The 20,298-nt window shown below is 39.5% G+C and overlaps 1 protein-coding gene across 1 annotated transcript in view; it reads left to right on the top strand.

The window, feature by feature from the left end:
* Positions 1-3,109: 3,109 nt before the first annotated feature.
* The window catches only part of LOC121629994 (adenylate cyclase type 9-like), a 31,973-nt gene continuing 14,784 nt past the window's right edge, over positions 3,110-20,298 (top strand). Inside the window, exon 1 of the mRNA XM_041970000.1 lies at positions 3,110-5,527. Coding sequence (XP_041825934.1) covers positions 3,715-5,527 — 1,813 coding nt within the window. The 5' untranslated portion in view covers positions 3,110-3,714. The remainder of the gene's footprint in view (positions 5,528-20,298) is intronic.

Below are 20,298 nucleotides of genomic sequence, written 5' to 3'. Positions count from 1 at the left end.
TACTGGAGGTGGTGGGTGGGTGGGTGGGGGGGGGCTTATAGTATATTATATAAGTGTCACTAAATGTGTCACTTAACTTTATTCACCTGTGATTTAGACATTGTATGAATGTGTGCCTGAATAAATTAGCTGCTTATTCACTTTTTTTTTTTTTTTTTTTTTTGCTTTGGTATGACATTTAAATTAAAATTGGCCAAGTCACTTAGAAGCTTGATGGATAAGAATAAAGGTTTCTGATGTACTGGGTTGATAAAACTTGTGGTTCTTCTGTTGAAATGATCCTAAGGCAGAGAGTCTGGTGTATGAAAAATGCTTCTTCCCCTGTCTTTTTTCCTTTTGTTTACAGTCCACATATGTGCCCCCATTTCTTTCTTTCTCTTACGCCTTGTTGCCCAAGGTTGGAATACTCTGAAAGCCCAATCTCGCACTTTTACTTCTGAAAGCATGGTTTGATCCCGCAGCTGCAATGCACCAGCAATTTGTTGTGGCTGGAAGTGGAAAGATGTATGTGAGTGTGCATGTCTTGGGCTGTGAGTGCACTGGCTTTTATTTTTGATAGTAGTACACACAGATTTCCTTATAAATGCTCACATAAACTTGTACGTTTTTCTTTATTAATTTACTCCCTCTCTTTCACCCACATTATTTTTGGTAAAATATGAAGCGATAAACATGAAAATGGAAAATTGTTTCCACTTTTAAAAAAAAAATCTTACTACCAAAATGAAAACATCTTTTATCGAAGGTCAGGGTTTGCCATGAATGCTTTTCTGTAAAATCTGTTGGATAAAAGCATTCAAAATGACACCTTTACAATGATTTTGAACATGAAGTGTATACTTAAAAAGTTATAGCTTTTGATAAAAATGTAAAAATGTAATTGCACAATAGATTCAAAAGCAGTTTCACACACTGTAGGTCATCTTTATCAATTGAATCAATTAAGATGTTTAAAAAAGGTTTACAGGTCATTACATATTTGGCGTATGCATTTTGGAGTTGTTGCTATATAATCACAACATGTAGTCAAATGAGATCTCAATACAAGTGAAAATTATATTGTTAAGAGTTCAAAGTAAATCAGCAAAAAAAATAATAGCAGAAAGATCAGGATGGGTCAGATCCATAGTTTAGAAAAACAAATAAACTGTTGAGTCCAGAAGAAGAGAAAAGAATGCATATATTGCATGTATTATTTTTATATTTTAGTAGGCTATATTTTGTGGACATTACAGTACATTAAAGTACCCTCCAATGAGAACTGTTTTAATGCCATAATAGGGCATTTTTTTTATATTATTATATGTTACAGCAGTTCATTGCCGCTGGAGTAAAAAAATGTAGATTTTGTTCAGAATCTCCCAAATGACGACCCCTCCCCTCACTCAGCCAATCCTTCTGTTCCTCGCCTCTTTTTGCCAAATAATGGACAGCAACGTCAAGTTAACGTTGAGTAACTGGGCGGAAATGTATACCTTTCATAATAAATGGTAGTAAAATGTGTTTTTGCATCAGATGAAGCGCTTTAAGTTTAACATCCATCATGACAATAATAAGATCTAAACCTCAAGGAAGTGCGCTTTTTTACATGCCAATTATTTGATGTAGCATTCAACGATTTTTTTTTTTTGTTTCATTAGTCTATCTTTGTTGATGTTTTCTATAAAAAGTTTTTAATTGAATTGTTTAATAGATTGGTGGGTTGCTTATGCTCGAGCTTTAGCCACATTAAACTTGTGGTAATTGCAATCTCTTTAAGAAATATTGGATGCTCAAACTCGATCGTTTCTCAATAAAAATGATGGTGTTAAAAAAAACGAATGGGGTTGGGAGGGGGAGCTTCCGTCATTTAGTGTGCTGGTAAGGTAGTTTAAAGCGAAATTTCTATAAAACAAAAGGTCGTTCTGGACCAAGATAAAAGACTAAATGGTGTGCCAGACTCGGCTTGATACATCCAGTTGCGATTGGGGTTTTATTGTTAAAGGGGAAAAGCGGAAACCATCTTCATTCAATTTTAACAATGTTTCTTTCGCTCTCCCTCGCGCATGCATGCGCGCGCGCACGCTCCATTCCCGTGGCTGGACGGCTGTCGACACACAGAAGATGGTGGCGGCTGCTGCCCCCGTGTTTTGCCCACCACGCCAGGAGAGCGCGCAAAGCGTTTCAGCTGCTCTAGCGCGCACAAAATGGTCAGATAACACGAAGAGGTATATTCTTCTCTCAGTGTGGACGGCACAGGGGACGGAAAGGTGGGAAGATGAAACATCAACCCTAAATTGATGTTGGTCTTGGACTAAATGGAAATTATTTGGAGGTATGACGACATTCTCGCCACTTTCCATTCAATTTAATTAAAGTGGTTGGATCAAGGTAGCGCTCTGCTTTAACCTGTGGGACTGAGGTGGGAGGTGGAGGGTTATGGAGAGGAGGTGGAGACCTATTAATTAGCTCGACGCTCCCTGGGCTTTCGTCGTCTGGCGTTCACAAGGGTGACCAATCCGTTGTGGGCAAACTTTACTTCAGACTAAACGAAAGATCGCACGATACTTGGTGTAGTCTACTCTCGACTGCGTTTTTCATCACAGCTGTCCAGTGACACTGGGTATACAAGTCAAGGAACCGTCATGGTCAGGATCTGGATATACCATCTGGATATTTTCCCGGGGCGCACTGTGACGATGGATTGGCGACTTGTGGTGTGACTGGATACCAAAGCAATACTGATGGGACACTAAACTAAAACTGCTCTGTGCATAGCTTTGAGAAACGTGTCTATGCATGAGTCAGTGACAGCTACGCTCTTGCAATAAATCCAAACATTTTCATTAGGGTGTTTGTTACGCACAAGGTCCCCTGCGGACCTGCTTACACAAAAATCTGACGAGTTTGGAAACGAGGTGGCAGCGGAGACTCCGGAGCAGAAAGTCAGGAAAGGACGGGGCTCCGTCCAAGAGAACACTTGCGATTAGGCCCTGCAGCAAGGAGCATGCGGGTATATTTAAAGCTCCGGGGGTAGTTTTTGCACTCAAGTTCCCTTTCAAGTTTTTTTTTTTTTTTTTTTAAGGTAGCCTATCCCATTTCTGCATATGCCCAGTGGAAGTGAGAAAAACTGGATAAAGTGATCTGTCTGGATATCCTCCAGTCATTAAAGTGTTCTAGTTATAGCGGACTGTCTAAATAAATAAGCGGAACTGGATTTTCTTACTCATGATTTCGACTATTTCAAAACTTCTCTAAATCACGTATGCAGTATTTTTTTCAATGCATTTGTTTCCCCATCCTCCTTCTTTACGCGCGATATTCTGTCGGTTTTCTTTAGTATTTTCCAATGAGTGAAGCAGACTGCTGCCCAGTTGACTTGGACTGTAACAGTGCAGGCAGCGAGTGAACCTTGCAGTCTCAAGTGCGTCAAAACAGACGGGAATGTAGAGGAATGCAGAGATTGACGTCAAGAGGGGCAATAATGAACAACTCAAAAACACAGGCTAGCCTGCTAGTGTTCATAAAATCAGAGCACTATAACGTCTGTGGGATTTTTCTTGAAAATGTTTTTGCTTGTGTTCTTTTTTAAAAACGACTAAGAATCATTACCATAGTTGTGATATTGTGGCTACATACTTTGCCTTACCATTTTTGGCTGTACTTTCCCCATAAATTACGGTGCCTTGTCCGTCTCCCCCCCACACACACATTTTTGGATACGTTAAAACCAACATGGCATCTCCCCAACATCAGCAACTGCTGCCTCACAACACAGAAGTGAGCTGTGACTCAAGTGGAGATGGAGGCATCTCAGTGAGAATTGGCAGCAGTGTCAAACACAAACATGGAGGTGGACCACTGAGTTCAATTGGAGGAGGATTCATGGGGGGAGCCAAACACTGCAAGTACAGTATTTCTTCTAGCTGTAGCTCTGGAGAATCTGGAGTGAGGAGGCCTATGGTTAAGAGTTTTCGTGCTCAGAGGAAAATGCCTCAGCTTTTTGAAAGATCAGCAGGTCATTTTTGGGATCCAAAGTTTGACTCTTCTATTCTGGAGGAAGCCTGCAGAGAACGATGTTTCCCTCAGACACAGCGGCGCTTCCGCTATGTCCTCTTTTACCTGGTAGCTTCCTGTTTCCTATGGGGATTATACTTTGCTGCCAACCCATCCCGCTGTGACAGGTCTACTTTTCTCCTCCCCACTGCTTCCTTCTTAATTTTCTGCCTCCTTCTCTTCCTTTTAACTTTTACCAAGCTGTATTCACGCTGCTACAACCAAGCATCTCTGCTGCTTATCCTTGTAACCTTCATCCTGACCCTGGCCCCCCAGATGCAAACATCACGCTTCATGGACCCAGACATTCCCACACCTGCACTTGATGAAGAAGAATTCAGTGGCATAGGGCCCACATACAACCAGTCCACTGAAAAAATTGTAGGAAGTGACACCAGACTCCCCTGTCTCTCTCCTGTAGGCACCTTCTCCCTCTGTATTGAAGTTCTGCTGTTACTTTATAGCGTTCTACATGTTCGTCTCTTTGCTTCTGTCCTGCTTGGGTTTCTCTACTCTGTCTTTTTTGAGAGTTTGGGCTGGCTGCACCTCACCCAGTCAGGGGAGACCTGGATCTTAGCCTCTCTGTCAGATTGGGACACATTAAGCTGGTTGGGCCCAGCCAAAGCCTTGCTCCATCTCTGTGCTCATGCCACTGGCATCCACCTGTTCATCATGTCCGAGGTACGGTCACGCAGCACCTTTCTTAAGGTTGGTCAAGCTATCATGCACGGCAAGGATCTGGAGGTGGAGAAAGCCTTAAAGGAGAGGATGATTCACTCTGTTATGCCAAGACTTGTGGCGGATGAGCTGATGAAGCAGGGTGATGAGGAGATAGGTGACCATTCTGTTAAACGTTATTCCACCAGTGGAGCAGCTGCTGCCATTTCTAGCCCAAAAAACAACAAACGCAAGAAAACTTCTATTCCCAGAGGCCAGATTATTTTCAGACCCTTCAACATGAAACGGATGGAGCCTGTCAGCATCCTCTTTGCAGATATAGTGGGTTTTACCAAAATGTCTGCCAACAAATCTGCTCATGCTCTCGTTGGGCTACTAAATGACTTATTTGGACGCTTTGACAGACTTTGTGAGCTCACTGGTTGTGAAAAGATCAGCACTCTAGGAGATTGTTACTACTGTGTGGCTGGTTGTCCAGAACCCAGACCAGATCATGCATATTGCTGCATAGAGATGGGCCTGGGCATGATTCAGGCAATAGAGCAATTCTGCCAGGAGAAGAAGGAGATGGTGAACATGAGAGTGGGTGTCCACACTGGCACTGTTCTGTGTGGTATCCTGGGCATGAAACGCTTCAAGTTTGATGTCTGGTCCAACGATGTTAATCTGGCCAATCTGATGGAGCAGCTGGGTGTAGCTGGAAAGGTCCACCTATCCCAGGCCACAGCCAACTTCCTGGATGACAGATACCAGCGTGAAGATGGGCAGGTTAATGAGAGGATAGGCCCGAGTGTGGTAGCTGATCAGCTCAAAGGTAAGCACATAAAGGGAAAAAGTTGACTATGTTCCTGCATTTTTAAAATATATGTAACTTGAAGTACAACAAAGGTAGTTTTTTTTCTCATTTCTGATGAAAGCATTAGGCATTTCCACACTATAGAGTAATGGTCATAAATTGGCTGAGACCCTCAGGCTTAATGCTCCCGATAATCCTCCATGAACCCACAAACTTTAACATTTATATTAATTCAAGTTTATGTCCTGTAATTCTCAAAGAAAATGTCTACTTGCCAGCATATTGTCAGAATCAAAGTAGTTGCAGGGAAGAATTTGCATTTGTCAAGGTCGACATGGTGTTTAATCATCACGTGTTGTACCCGGCACTGATTTTTCTGGCAGGATTTGAGTTTCTGTCCCCTCTATGATGTTTGTACTATATCACATTCAGACGCCATCTTCTTTCCCAATCTTCACTCCCCTCAGCTCTCTCTGTTCTCTCACTCAATTACATTGCCTTCCAGACATCCTCAATGTGTCCTATTCTCTTAACCTCGCTCTGAATCTCAAGGATTGCTTTACAACTTAATGTATGTCACCTTTTCTGTTAGAGGCTTGCCTGCAGCTGCATTTTCATCTCACTACCTTGTCTTTTTTCCTTCCTTAAAACTGCTTGACTACAGCTTTTATTTGATATATTTATGCAAATTGTCTTAGTGTGACTAAATGTGGGCTTAATGGCTCTTTTCATTTAAAGCTTGCTGATCCATTATCATCCATTGTAAGTGAGGTGACAGTGTCTGACTAAAGAATTGCAGAGGGTGTTCACCTGCCCTTTTCAGTTAACATTCAGGTTTATTGTTGCTTCACTGTGCTGCTAGGAGGCTGTGCATCCCATTTTGCCCAGGGCATTTAAGGCAGGGATTATTATCACCAGGGAATTCACACACATTTGCAATTCGAGTATGTGCATTAATAATTTGCGGTTTATAAATTATCAATTTATTTGTACACCCAGTAGACTATTAAAAGGCAGAATGAATTTTCCCAGGAATTATTTGATTTAACAGTAAAGGAACAAGCTCAAGTGAAAGTGCCTTTTGTTTGCCAGCCAGCAAGAGTGATTTATGGGTCTGCAGTTCAACCTCATCCTGTTAGATTGAGTGATTAGCAGTCTTGCTTTTACACCTCTTTTTTTAACATATAAATAAATGTTACCCTAAGTGTAATCACTCCCTACTTTGTTTTCGCTACTTCTTTCTTGCATTCATCACACATTTAGTTCTCCTCCCAGGATTTATCTTCTGCTTGTAGATTTTCTGTGCCAGTGAGAGAGCTGGCTGTCAGGTGAGAGCTGTTCTCCAGTGCTGTAAAATTCCCTGGACTGTCTGGCCAGACTCTGTAAATCAGTTGAATAACATTGCAGCCAGGCGTGGATCCTGGCTGGGTCTGGTCCCTGTTGTCTTACTTGGAAGTAAATTGCTCTGATATAGACATTGATCGCTGTGGAGCTGTCATCTGTGTATTTTTTTTGTTGTTTTTTGTTTTAGTAGGTGTGTTGTGTTTAGTTTCTGAAATAGTTTTTGGCTGCTGAGGGTTGTTACAGTTCCACAGTAATTAGTTTGTTTTACTGACAGATTAAGATTTTTAAGTTTGTCTTTTGAAAGTATGTTATTTTTTTGTTTTTAATCTTAATTCTAAATGGGGTGCAGCCACATTTGGTCACTTGAGTGTTACAGCTGCGTCATGTTGCTTCCCCAGTTCTGACCTGAGGCCTGTGCTTTTTTATGAAAAAATTGAAATGTGCTTTGATTGTAAAGCTGTGATTTTAACAGTTGTTTAATATCATGATAATTAAAGAGGCTCCATATAATTATTTTTTAGCATTTTTAAATTTGAAAATACTCCCCCCCCTAATTGATTAATCCATAGAAAACCAAAACATGGAGAAAAATACATGTTTGAGTTTTCAGGTATCCAGGCTCCAAATCTTTGAATCTGTCTACAGCTTCATGTTGTCTAAAAATGGAAATTCAAAGCACTGAAATTACTAACTAAAGGATTATTTACCAGACAGACAAAGAGAAAAAAAGAAGATAAGTAAAATAATATAATAATCTTATTCTGTCAATTGGTCAAGTTCTTTAAAAATACAAACAGAAAAAATTGTATTTTATTTGAGCTCAGAGCAATGCTTTATTATGTTCAAGTCGTTTGTCTGGAAGTTGGAACTAGAAATCAGTTTTTGTTTCATTATTAGATTTATCAGATTAATTTAGTTATAATTCAGATAAATGCAAAGGATAATGAGTCTAAAGTAGAATCATAACCAAGTTAGCTGGAAAGATGTAGTGATAAGATCTTCAAAGTCTGCAACAGTACACATACTTTATCCTTTGTGTGCTTGTCTCTCTAGGGGCTACACGTGAATTCAGATCTTGTTTGGTTGTTGATTTTCCTTACTGGAAATGTGAGCTATATTTAGTTGCATTTCCCTGAAAAAGTACCTGTCTGTCTTTGTTTTGTGCTTAATGCAGAGTGACGGCACCTGCAGAAGATTGTCCCTTTGGAGGACACTGTTAGTGTGGCTGCATTATTCTGTCAAAGATCCAAATGTTTCTCTTTCCTCTTTCATTTTCATTGTTTCTAGAGAAAATCATCTAGTTTTTTTGGCGGATGTATACAGGGGATTGTGTTAACAGATTGTGATTGTGTGTAATTATTTCACTAAACCTAGTTACAGTTTTAATCTCTTTATCTGTAAAAATATTACAGATTAATAATGCCTACACTTGTTTTGTGACTCAAGGATGTATTCTGAAAACCTAGCGGTGTGTGTGTGTATATATATATATATATATATAGATATATATAGATATATATATATCTATATATATCTATATAGATATATATATATATATATATATAGAGAGAGAGAGAGATATAGATATAGAAAGTTTTAGCTAATTTTTCCATTCAGTGATGGATAGTTATCATCCAAAAAAATAGACTTCCTGTTAAGCAGCGCTCACTTATAGGGCATTTGTTTTTTTTAAACCGATCAAACCTCTGTTACTGCCATTCGTATTAATGAAAGTTCAGTTTTAAGTGCAGTAGTAGAATGGCTATGTCTCTATCCAGTTTGGTCAAAAATTATGAGCCAGTATTTCTGTAATACTCTGATTATGTTGCCAGTTGCATGTGGCATCTTATTTTCAACCCTGAATAAAGAGAAGAACTGGCAGTTAACCAGTTGGCCTGATTGGAGAATTGGACAATAACGGTGGACATAATGGATGATTTACCGTCCAGTTTAAATATGTAAATTGACTCTATATTCATCAGGTTATATAATATATATACATATATAATTAAGAATTTTATGCTATGACTGTTAATTGTGTAAACATTGTTTGCTAACAAAGTCACCATGGCAATTAAAATGTAATAAGTCAGTGGTCTGTTAATGACATATTTATCCTGTCACCAAAAATGAACAAAATAATCATTATGCTGCTATAAGGACTTTTTGCTCAAGAGTCTTTGTGCTTGGTATGCATGCTGAATTTTGTCTAGGCTGGTGCTGAAGCTCATGGTAAATTAATTGAAGAAAAACACAAGCTCTACTGTAATGATGTAAAAATACTTTAATAAATTTGAGCTTCTGACAGATCATTTATATAATTACAAAACCCCTTACTAATTTGAACAGGGTTCTAAATAACTAGCCTCCTCAAAGGTTATATAGCATGTTCTCAGATGGAGTTTTAAATTGTAAGCATGACCTTCTTGAAGTCATACTGCTGAGCAAAGCTGAACAGGGTAGCTGTAGAGTATCACCTTCTCTCACACTGGTCTCTTGTCTTTACCCTGTGGGAGCTTTCTAATTAAGGAAGACTGTGTAATCTCTTTGGCCAAAGTGATTAATGTTAGTAATTCTCCATCTTCATATCTATTCACACTAGCCCAGTGTTATCCTGACCCCTGAACACATCAACTGCCTGCCAACCAGACCTTTTTATCACAATAAATGCTATTGATTATTTACAATGAGACTGTCATGGCTGTGTATACTTATGATGAGGCAAGATGGAAGACAACTACAGAGGGTTTCATGTCGGGTAGATATCAGAAAAAAACAGCCAAGGATTCTTACATATTCCGCAGAGGAGAATGAAGTTATTGTTGATGTGCATGAACCTGTCTCAACTTCATGTCCACCTTGAAACATCAAGAACAAGAATTAATCACACATGGTTGATTTGAAAGTAGAGATAACTTAGCAAATAGTACGTGTGAAGGAAATTCTATGTCCATCCACTCCGGTCTTAGCACTTCATGCTCTGCACCAAGTAGTTATCAAGAGAGCCATGTGGGCTTTTTCAAAGATTCACATGCACACATTCACTTTCACACATCTCTGCCCCAACTGTGTGAAAGCTGTCCTGTCGAGCTGTGCCGTCAGTCAGCAAACTGTACAATATTTGCCTGAAGCTTTTTGTTAATGTTCTTTTTAAAACATTTTTAAAGTTCAATCTATGCTAAAAAGTAGCCCTGTCCTGTTTTATTTTGTATATAATTGCAGGCTAATTAAGTCACTGTTTTGGCTATCATCTCTTGTTTTTTAAGTAGATGCAATTCATTCCAGAAGTATAGCAGCTGTCTTTGTGAGGTTGAAAGAATAATAGCCCAATAATACACTGCCTGGCCAAAAATAAAGTCACCACCTGGATTTAACTAAGCAAACAGGTACGAACCTCCTATTGGATAGTTACTGCATGGGCAATTATTTTTCAGCTGGCAAGAAGTTATTTAGCCCCAACTGATGCAATGAGTTGCTTCTTATTTCTTAAACAACCGTGCTGAAAGACACATCCTGTGGTTATGGAAAAGATGTTAATCTGTTTAAGAATAGTCAAATCACTGGCCTCAAGCAGAGAAAACATCTAAGGTGATTGTAGAAACTATAATAAAAATTAGGTTAAGAGCTTTCAAACATATTAAAAACTGGAAGGATAGTGGGAACCATCATATACCAAGAAGAAATGTAGTCAGAAAAAACATCCTCAACGATCACTTAAACGTTTGGTGAAATCAAACAGAAGAGTATAAGGATTAGACTCTGAAGCAATGGAAGAAGGTCATGTGGTCTGATGAGTCCAGATTTACCCTGTTCCAGAGTGAAGGGAACATCAGAATGAGAAGAGAGGCAGATGAAGTGATGCAGCCATCAGGCCTAGTGCCTCCTGTATGTGCCTGTGGGGGCAGTCTATGATCTGGGTTTGCTACAGTTGGTCAGGTCTAGGTTCAGCAACATTATGTACCCAAAGAATGAGGTCAGCTGACTACCTGAATATACTGAATGAGCAGGTTATTCCATCAATGGAATTTTTCTTCTCTGATGACACAACCATATTTCAAGATGTCAATACCGGGATTCATTGGGCTCAGATAGTGAAAGAGTGTTTCAGGGAGCATGACGTAATTTTTACAGATGGACTGGTCACCACAGAGTCCAGATCTTAACCCCATTGAGAGTCTTTGGGGTGGGATGGGGTGGTCGGACTCTCCCATCATCAGTACAAGATCATGGTGCACTGGATGGAAATACATCTTATGACAGAAGCTTATCGAATGATGCCACAGCAATTGCTGCTGTAATCAAAGCTAAAGGTGCTCCAATGAAATATTGGAATGTCTGACCTTTTATTTTTGGTCATGACTTCTTTCAATTGGGCCAGGCAGTATAGAAAAATGGGCTACGCACGGTTGTAACTGCCAATTGCACACCCAAAGGGTTAAGTATGTGTTTGCATGTGTTCTGCTGCACTTGACAAAAAGTTAAATAGTTTGACTTTTCACCCTAAAATATACTCAGCTGTCTTCTCCCCCTGCCAGCAATCAAATACCTGGCATAATTTCCGTCTAGACTCTTCTAGTCCAAATCAGTATGCGCACACAGCATGCAGCCCTACTGTAGAAAGAAGGAGATAGAGTGGAGGGGTGTGGTGGGGGGGTAATAGTGAAGTACACTGCACTGGGTGGAGAGGCTCACTGCTTAGAGTGGTTAGGAGATGCAGACATAGTATGGTGAGGATGTGGTGGCAGCTTTGATGTTTTTGTAAAATAAATGAGTACTAAGTGGATCACAGATTTACCGCTAGATGACTTACAGTGTTCTTCATTCACTTTTTGTCCCTGAAGTCTTTAAGGGTGATTCAACTGCACAAATGCAAAGAGAGCCAGGGGAGTGAAACAGTCAGTGAGACTTTAAACTGCAAAACTGTATTGCAGTGACCAAGCTCTGGCTAAAGCACCTTGGCTCTGAATGGTAGATTGCAGCTCTACCTCGAGTGTAATGCCATGATGCATCACACTGCATTGCACAATGTTGCTCCGTATTGTACATTATAGCTCAGCGAAGCATGGGATTGCAGTGATGTGATATCATCAGTTTTCTTTAGTCCTAATATACAGGACAAGTCTGCAGACACATTGTCATGCTATACAAAGATAGGGGAAATTACAGCAAGGTTACTGAATGTCCGCTATGTGATTAGCGAAAGTTTTATAACAGTGATCATTTAGGTTATCTGCTGTGTCACACTGTTACTCAGTAAGAATATAAAAGCTGGATTTATTTAGAAGAATTGTGCAGCAAGTGTATTGTTTGCTGTTTCCACCCAGTGAGCAACAAAAGATTTGTACTGAGCTGGCGTGATGAGTTTCAGAATCAGGTGTAGGAAAGCAGAAAACATATTGCAAAGAGCTGTAATAGTCTTATCTGCATTGCTCAGAAAACTTTCTATTAAACTGATTCTGTGATTCCTTCAACTTCTCATGTGCCAGTGGAGCCCTTCAGACTTCTAAGCCCTATATATATTGTAGAAAGCTGTCCTATAAACTCAAAGCTCTTACCTCTGTCTATTATGTTGGAGATGATCCAGAGCGAGGTGGAGAAGAGAACTTGATATTAACAGCGCAGATGCCTGCCTGAAAAGAAGCCACACTCGAAAGCAGCTAACATGGCTGAGCTGTTAGAACAGACACTGCTTATGAAGCCTGTGGAGCAGAACTTGCTAGAAAAAGTGTTGTCAAGCAGATATTGTTTCATTTCGATCAGAGGCTTTTTGGTATTTTGAATTTAATTCAGTGAGAAACAAGAACACAAAACATGATCAATATTAGTGCCAGCCAATAAAGGATAATATGCTGGCAACCTATTCCTCTATTTACTAATCGAGAGGATGATTCAGCACATTTGAAGAGTTATAACATTGACAAATTAAATATTGTCAAGCAGTCTAGTTCAGTGTTAAAATGTATGATGAAGGTTGACTCAAGGCTTGCACACAGACTCATTTTTAAACATAGATATTGATATTATCCTAGGAACCATTAGTTTACTCTGGGGTTTCTGGTCTGACGAAATGGGAGAGTAATGTGCTTCAAGTTGATATTTCAGCGAATTCTTTACCAAAATAATATGGTGGGTTAATACAGGCAATCTAATGCAGCCATGCGTTGATATGATGGGTAGAGGTGGACACTGACTGACTTTTCAGTTATCAGCCTTGTAACTCAGAGGTCATGAGAAGTGGAAGATTGGGGGAGGATAGCAAATTGTGCATCAGTGTTTCTCATCTCAAAAGTATACAAGGCCAAAAGTCATGTAGCAACCTGTCTTGTTCTATGGAAAGTGTTTTCACGTACCTGAGATCAGCAGTATCTTTTCCTGAGAACCTAACATTCTCATCTGCAGACTAAAAGATTGAAATGATGAAAAGATACAATTAAAATAATTTAAAAAAAAAAAAGTCTGTGAAGGTTCTCATGGTATCCAAAAACAGTTTTGGTTTTGCAATGTGAGAAAGAAAAATTGTAGTTGTTTCTAATGTTTGTCCTTGACAGAGCTTTTATGTACCTGCACTTTACAGTAAGGATATTTCCCATCTGCAGCAGCATGCACACACACATACACACAAACAAACACAAACACTTACTCTATCACTGCATTCTTTGCCTGCAAAGGTTAATTGCCATGGCAACAGGCTACTGAAAGGGGTGAGGGTCAGCTGTCTCTCTTTAGTTGTCAAGACCGATGCTTTGACAAAGAAAGAGGGGCCAAATTGAATTTAAGTGCATCTTTTGTTTTTGCAATATTTGAAAAGAAAGCCCACTTGTGTGTAAGCACAACATGCAGAGGGTGTTGGTAGGTTGCGAAGGGGGGTGGCTGGACATGTGTACACACACTGCTTTTTTCCCCACCTTAAAAGTGAAAGAAAAGTGTTTTGTATGTCTTTTTTACAGCTTTCGCTATCTCACTGCATATTGGGTTTGTCATTTAGATCTCTTCTGGTACAGTGTGTGTTGTGTATGAACTAAAGGAGGTCCTGATGATAAATTGCTTTCATGACTCACTGATGCCTTCTAAGCTTTTTTCCTTTGTCATCAAGGATACAGAAAATGCCAGAGCTCCTCTACACTGAAACATACTTGCCTTTACTGACGTTGACAGATGGAGCTCATTCTTAAGGTGACACACAATAACCTCTCACTTCATCCATCACATATCGCTCAGACATAAACACTTAATTTTGCTTTTGCCATTCAAGTATGGTAAACACCCACACATGCAGTCACACCCTATGTATGGTTGTGGGCTGTAGTGATTCGTTAGGGTGCACAACAGGAGTGTGCATGTGATAAATGATTGTGTGAATTATGAATGAGTGAAGATGAAGGGCAGCTGGTGCTTGCTGAAGCCTTCTACAGCACTCAGACTGACTCTGCAGGTTTGTGTGTATGCAGTTAAAGTGCTTTTTTTTCTCCATTACTGCTTATGCAATGTGTCTGTTATACGTGACTATAAAGTATTTTATTAACAGTTTAGCCTGTGAATTAAATTTAAATCATCGAAGGCCATTTCCAGGCCTCACATCTCAGAGAATGAGGAAGTAATTTGAATTGCTTGTCTGTCACACCCTTCCTGTATAACTCTCAAAGATATTTAAGTAAACATCCTTATCTTCCTTTTGACCCCCTGTTTTTTTAAGCTAAGCCCTGATGTCTTGTCATTTTCTATTGTCTGTGGTTTATATTATGCATTATTTACTGTGCCTTTTTTTGTTGGAGTATCTTTAGCTTTCATTAAAGCATGTATTCTCCACAACATAGTTATACGCTTATACTGTCACAACATATGTTTTTCTCCAGAGTTGCATTTTTTGGGCAAGATCTTGTGTTTGATAATGGCAGTTAGACTGGGATGTGATAGAGGAGACTTTATGCAGCAAAGATTATCATAATCATTAGGTTATGTGGTGGAATGTGAATTAATGTGTGAAAATGATGCCTCATACTCTCAGAACCACTCTTTCACCATTTCAGCCTAATAAATCCTTGTTTTGACATTGTAAAATTTCCTCTTTTATTTATTTATTTATTTTGTGGCTGGATAGTGTACCTCTGTTCATTGTGCATGCAGATCTGAAGGTAAGCAATATATTTTAACTAATTCTTAATTCTACAAATATCCCATGTTGCCCCATAGGGTTTTTTTGTAGAGGAGATTGGACACTGGAGAGAAGAAGAAAAAATGGATCATATTTAATCTGGAGAAAAAAATGTCCTCTGGTCAATAAGCTTATCTGTAGTGATGCCTTTTTCTCTTGGAGTTTTGACCTGTAATCAGGGCCACTTGCAATCAATCATCTTCTATAAAAGTTTCTGTCTCTTTGTCAGTCAAGTTTCATCTCAGTGTTTTTTTCACTGAAGATAGAAAAGAATTTCCTTTGTACTTGTTAAATATAATGGCACCTATGATGGCACAGTATAGGTTGATATGTCTGTTGCCTTACAGAAAAGGATCAGTGCACATCAATGCCAAGTTTTTTGTCGTTATCCTGTGGTTTAACAGTGCAATTCATCTTGGAAGATAATTCCCGAATATTATTTGCATGAAACATCAGGGTGGTTTGATTATGAAGATGTGAATCATAAGCTATGGGTTCAGTCACTGGATCTCGACCATAATAAACCCCCAGAGAGACTGTGGACCAATGTGTAAAGCTCTCTACTCTACCATCAAGAAAATGCCAAGCATTTGCAAAATGGTCCTTGATCCATCTACTACTTCTCCAAAGCTTAAGGAGGGTTCACACTCTTCTGGCGGCCCACCTACTTAACCAAACATCTTATGTTGTTTTCATCATGGTGTTATCTTTCTGTATATTAGTAAAAATGTGAATAATTTTTAAGACCCCAGAAAGCACATTTAGACTTGAGGTGTCCTCTAAACCTGAGTGATGGGTACAGATATAATGGATTTTATTTATTTTATATTTGATGAAAAATTTAAATACCGGGTTGTGGTCTCACTAGTTTTTGGAAAATTTGTGAGATCCAAGGAATGAACTATTACGCTTTGGTCTTACAAGTAAGACTATAATGATCAATTAAAGCATAATCAAATGTTAGTTTTACATTAGGAAATAGTGGTTTGCAGCCATACTGGATGATTGGTTCCTCTGTTGTGAACTGAGCTTCAGTGCAGTACTGGACTCAGCTCTTTCCTTTAACTTTAATGTAGTGCATTCTCTTTGCATCCCGCTGGCTGTCAGCTGCTACTCCATACACTTTATTCCTGCAGAAATCCCCCATGCTGTTACTCTTAAGGGCCATTACTAACTTAGAGTATGTGAGTGGTACTAAGTAACTGATCTGTTTCTTGCAGAGGTCCCCATCAGTTTGACTTTGGATTTGCCTTTCTCATCCCTTTTGTTTATTTTTCTGCATAGCTTCCTTTTTGTTGCCATCTCATTCTACGACTTGGTTAGACTGCTGCCTCTGCTGTTTTTCAAACTGCACCTTCAACAACCTTGAAATAGTACAGTGATGTTTATCTTTGCAAATCCAGTATCAGATTGTTTCTGCATTTCTTACCAAGTGAAGAAACTTAATGAGCCTGTCAATTCTGCTGTTAAAGAAGACAAAAGAGTCACTTTGCAAACAGCATATGTACATCCTGTGTCTTTAAGTCATGCAGAATGATTAAGGGTAAAGACTGAGATTGCAACTACCATCCTCATTTACTTCTGCTGTATCACTTGCCTCTTTTCTGCAGGAGTCCTCAGGGAGCATCTCAATGCTCAGAAGAAGATCGAACACATTTTCATCATTAGCCCCCACTGAAGATGCCATCACTCAAAATGTGTTTGCAGTGTATGTGATATTAGTGCAGGGAATAGGTCTTGCATGAGATAAAAGATAGAGTTTTGTGTTGGTTGGCTGTTCGCTTTGATCATTTACCCACAGCCACAAATGTGGTCACTGTTGAATCAATAGGTAAGTGCTGCTCACAGCAGCAGGTCAATAGCATGTCTGGCTGAGATATTTCAGCTTGTGATGAAATCGAATTTCAGTTATAATCAACACTGACAAAAACTCAAGATGGTTAATTAATTAGAAATGCATATTTTTAATGCTAATTTTATCTTTGTTCTACAATGAAAGAGACCTGAGTGTTGGACATCAGACCCAACTTGTAAATTATCATGGAGGGAATGAATGCAGTTTAATCATCATTACTTTTATTCTTTTTTTCTGTAAGTGTAATACAGATTTAAAGGCAATTAAACCACATTTGAAGCCACTCACTGATAAAGCGACTACAGGACAAAGAAAGTGAGCATTTTAACGTAAAGAAATATGAAGACATAAAAAAAAAGTGGCAGATGGACTGGAGCTTATCCTAGCGGCAAGGGACACCCTGGACAGGTCACTAGTCTATCTCAGGGCCAACAACGGCAAACAAGAGTGGACTTAGTCTGAGGCTGAATTTAGAACCACCAGTTAACCTAATAAGCATGTTTTGAACTGTTGGAGGAAGCTGGAGCATCTGCAGAGAACCCACGCATGCATTGGAGAACGTGGAAACTCCACACACAAACCAAGGTTTGAACTAGGAACTGTTTAGCTGTGAGGTGAATGTGCCAACCACCATACCACTGTGCAGCCCGGACCCACCTCCCACTATATTTTATCACACATGGACATTTTTCCATTGTGCTTGGAATTTTTTCTTTCTTCCTTTCTTTTTTTTAGATGTCTTAATATGGGTAAAAGATTTATCACATGCACAATTTTTTTTTTTTTGGGGGGGGGCTAAAGTTTTAAAAGTGGTGTCTGCTTATGGATATTTCCAGTGTGCACAGATGTGCTGATTGCTGCAAAGCAGCCATATGGTCACCATTGTGTGTGGTGTGTGGGAAGAAAAGAGCAGAAGAGAATTAACACTCAGAACTGCATATGCATGGAAAAAGATTGTGTAAAAACAGAAAGTGAATGTAAGCTTTTGAGATTATGTCAGCTGGGGCAATTCTTTGCAGAGCAGAACCCACTATGCCAATGTGGTGATGAGGCAAGCGGATATGGGCTTTAAACAAAAGAATAAGAGGCATAGTTGGACTGCAACACAGAGAATAAAGAAGTGAAAGACACTGAACCTCAGCAAGATTGACAAAGCAGGGAGAAAATACAGGCCACTGAACAAAGGAGAGGAGGATGTCAAAGATTTTGGAGGGATTTCAACTGTATCTGTTGTTCTGCCAGCAGACCACGCCAGCTGGGGACTGTCAAGGATGGAGGGATCGCAGGCACGGAATACAAAAAGAGCAAACAAAGCATACAACATAGACAGCCAAGCGAGAGTTAAAGACTTTGGAGAGATGTCAAGAGTTTCTATTGTTGTTTTTGAGAGAGCTGTGGTAGGGCCGGATTGAAGCCAGGAAAAATGCAAAGGCCAAATAAGGACATTTCATTTTACTTCTGTTTACAGCATAGCAGTGATGAACAAAAAGAAGGGAAGGACATTGACAGATTTGTTGATTGCAACAGGAAACGAGACCTCAGGATGGCCTGTTGTGTGGGGACTGTGCTTGTGTGTAAGCCAAAAGGGCTCTGAGGTAATTCACAGTTTAGGGGCATGTGCTAAATGCAGAAAGGGAAAGGTCATGCTGAGAAAACCCAGGCAGGTTTACAAGACCTGCTGTTTCTTCTTATCAACTCAGACTTATAGAAGTTATCCTGAGCATCACTGTGGCTTTGTCTGTAATACTGTTTAGTGCTTCTATAAAATGCTTTAACAACTTAAAATCTCAAAGTGACAACTTTTAATCTCACCCTGCTGGGAGACATGCTTCACTTTTTTGCCTTTGTCCCGTTTAATACAAAATACTACAAGCCACTGTCATCTATTGCATACTCTTAACTACTAGTTCTGATATATTGAGAATAAGAATGGGAGAAGAAAAGCTGCCCTAACAAGGCCAAGTAATGCATATATTTAAAACACTTTGATGCTCTTAAATCTATTATTGTTTTGATTTTTTGGGTTGTTGGTGGGTTTTTGGACAACTACTGTACATTGGAAAATGTGCCTCAAGAAAAAACATTTGACAGCAAGCAATGCTATAACATATTTTTCAACATATTTTCATTCTGCTCTAATCTTCAGTAAGCGCCTGCTTTAATCAAACATAAGGCTAGATATTTATAATGTGTTGCTGGATGTTGTAGCTTAGTGCAAACCATACTGTCAAATCGTTATTTGGCTCATTGTGTGCATAATGTGTGAAACTCTCCTATATCATAGAGAAGACAGTCTTCTATTTGCAAAATCGGCATGTGACGCAGCCCTCTTTGTCAAACTCTGCTGGACATTTCAACAGAAGAAATGGTCTTCACTAATTTGACATTGTAAATAATTCTGCTCACATCATTGCATGTCCTTTCATGCCCCAGAAGATATGAGCTCAGCAGAATTGTTCAGCTGTAAAGATGAAGGTCACCACTCACCCTCCTCCAACAAACTCCCACCCATTCTTTGCTCAGGAGATGCATGCAAACTCTGCTTCTCTTTTACTGACAGGAATGACAACCTCAGTCCCACTGAGATTTTTTTATGAAAAATACATGTGTGTCATTCATGTTTTTTGACTGAATGGGTTCAGTCAGGGAACAAAGATTTTTTTCTTTATTCCACTACTCTCTTTTTAAACTCCTACTATATTTATATTTTGTCTTGCTCCCTCCTGTCCACTGTGCATCATACCTCAGTAATGGAGTGCTCTTAAACTTTGTGTGATGTTGGACAGAGTTCCTCTTTTTATTCTCCTGCTCTTTTCCAATCAACAGGAACAAAATGTACAATATATCCCAGGATGGAGACACAGTGAAGAGAGAAGGAGGGGTGCTCTTGCTGACAGTGCCAAATGGCACAAAGGGCTGCTCCGCCTAGCAGAGCTGTATCTCTGTACCACCTGCTCCCCTGCCCTCCTGCTCCGATACCTGGCTCTGAAAAGCAAACTTGTCATTATGAGAAGATCAGGCACATGATATGTTTGTGTGAGTGTGTGTGTGTGTGTGTGTGTGCGTGTGTGTGTGTGTGTGTGTGTGTGTGCGCGTGCGCTGATTCAAGGTTATCTGCCAACTATCTGAATCTCTGGCCTGTGTGCTCTACTGTTTTTAATAAACCTCTCTGGGACAGCAGCATTGGCTCCTTAGTCCCACTTTGGTTGCTAATAGAAGTTAAAAGAGAAGGTGTTGCTTTGTGATAAATGTTCAGTGAGTTTTATATTTATTGCCACCTTAGCTGTTGGCTTCAAACAGCTCCCAGCAAGCACCCCCCCCCCTTCCCCCACCCCCCAAAAGACCATTTTATCTTATTTTGCATGTCCCAGAGGTAAAATACCTTTTTTTTTTTTTTTTTTTAAGGTTTCTTTTTGTTTCCTTTGGCCCATTTTTTCC

This window comes from Melanotaenia boesemani, chromosome 2 (genome assembly GCF_017639745.1).
Source record: "Melanotaenia boesemani isolate fMelBoe1 chromosome 2, fMelBoe1.pri, whole genome shotgun sequence".
NCBI lineage: Eukaryota > Metazoa > Chordata > Actinopteri > Atheriniformes > Melanotaeniidae > Melanotaenia > Melanotaenia boesemani.
This window is presented reverse-complemented; position numbering and strand designations above follow the sequence as displayed.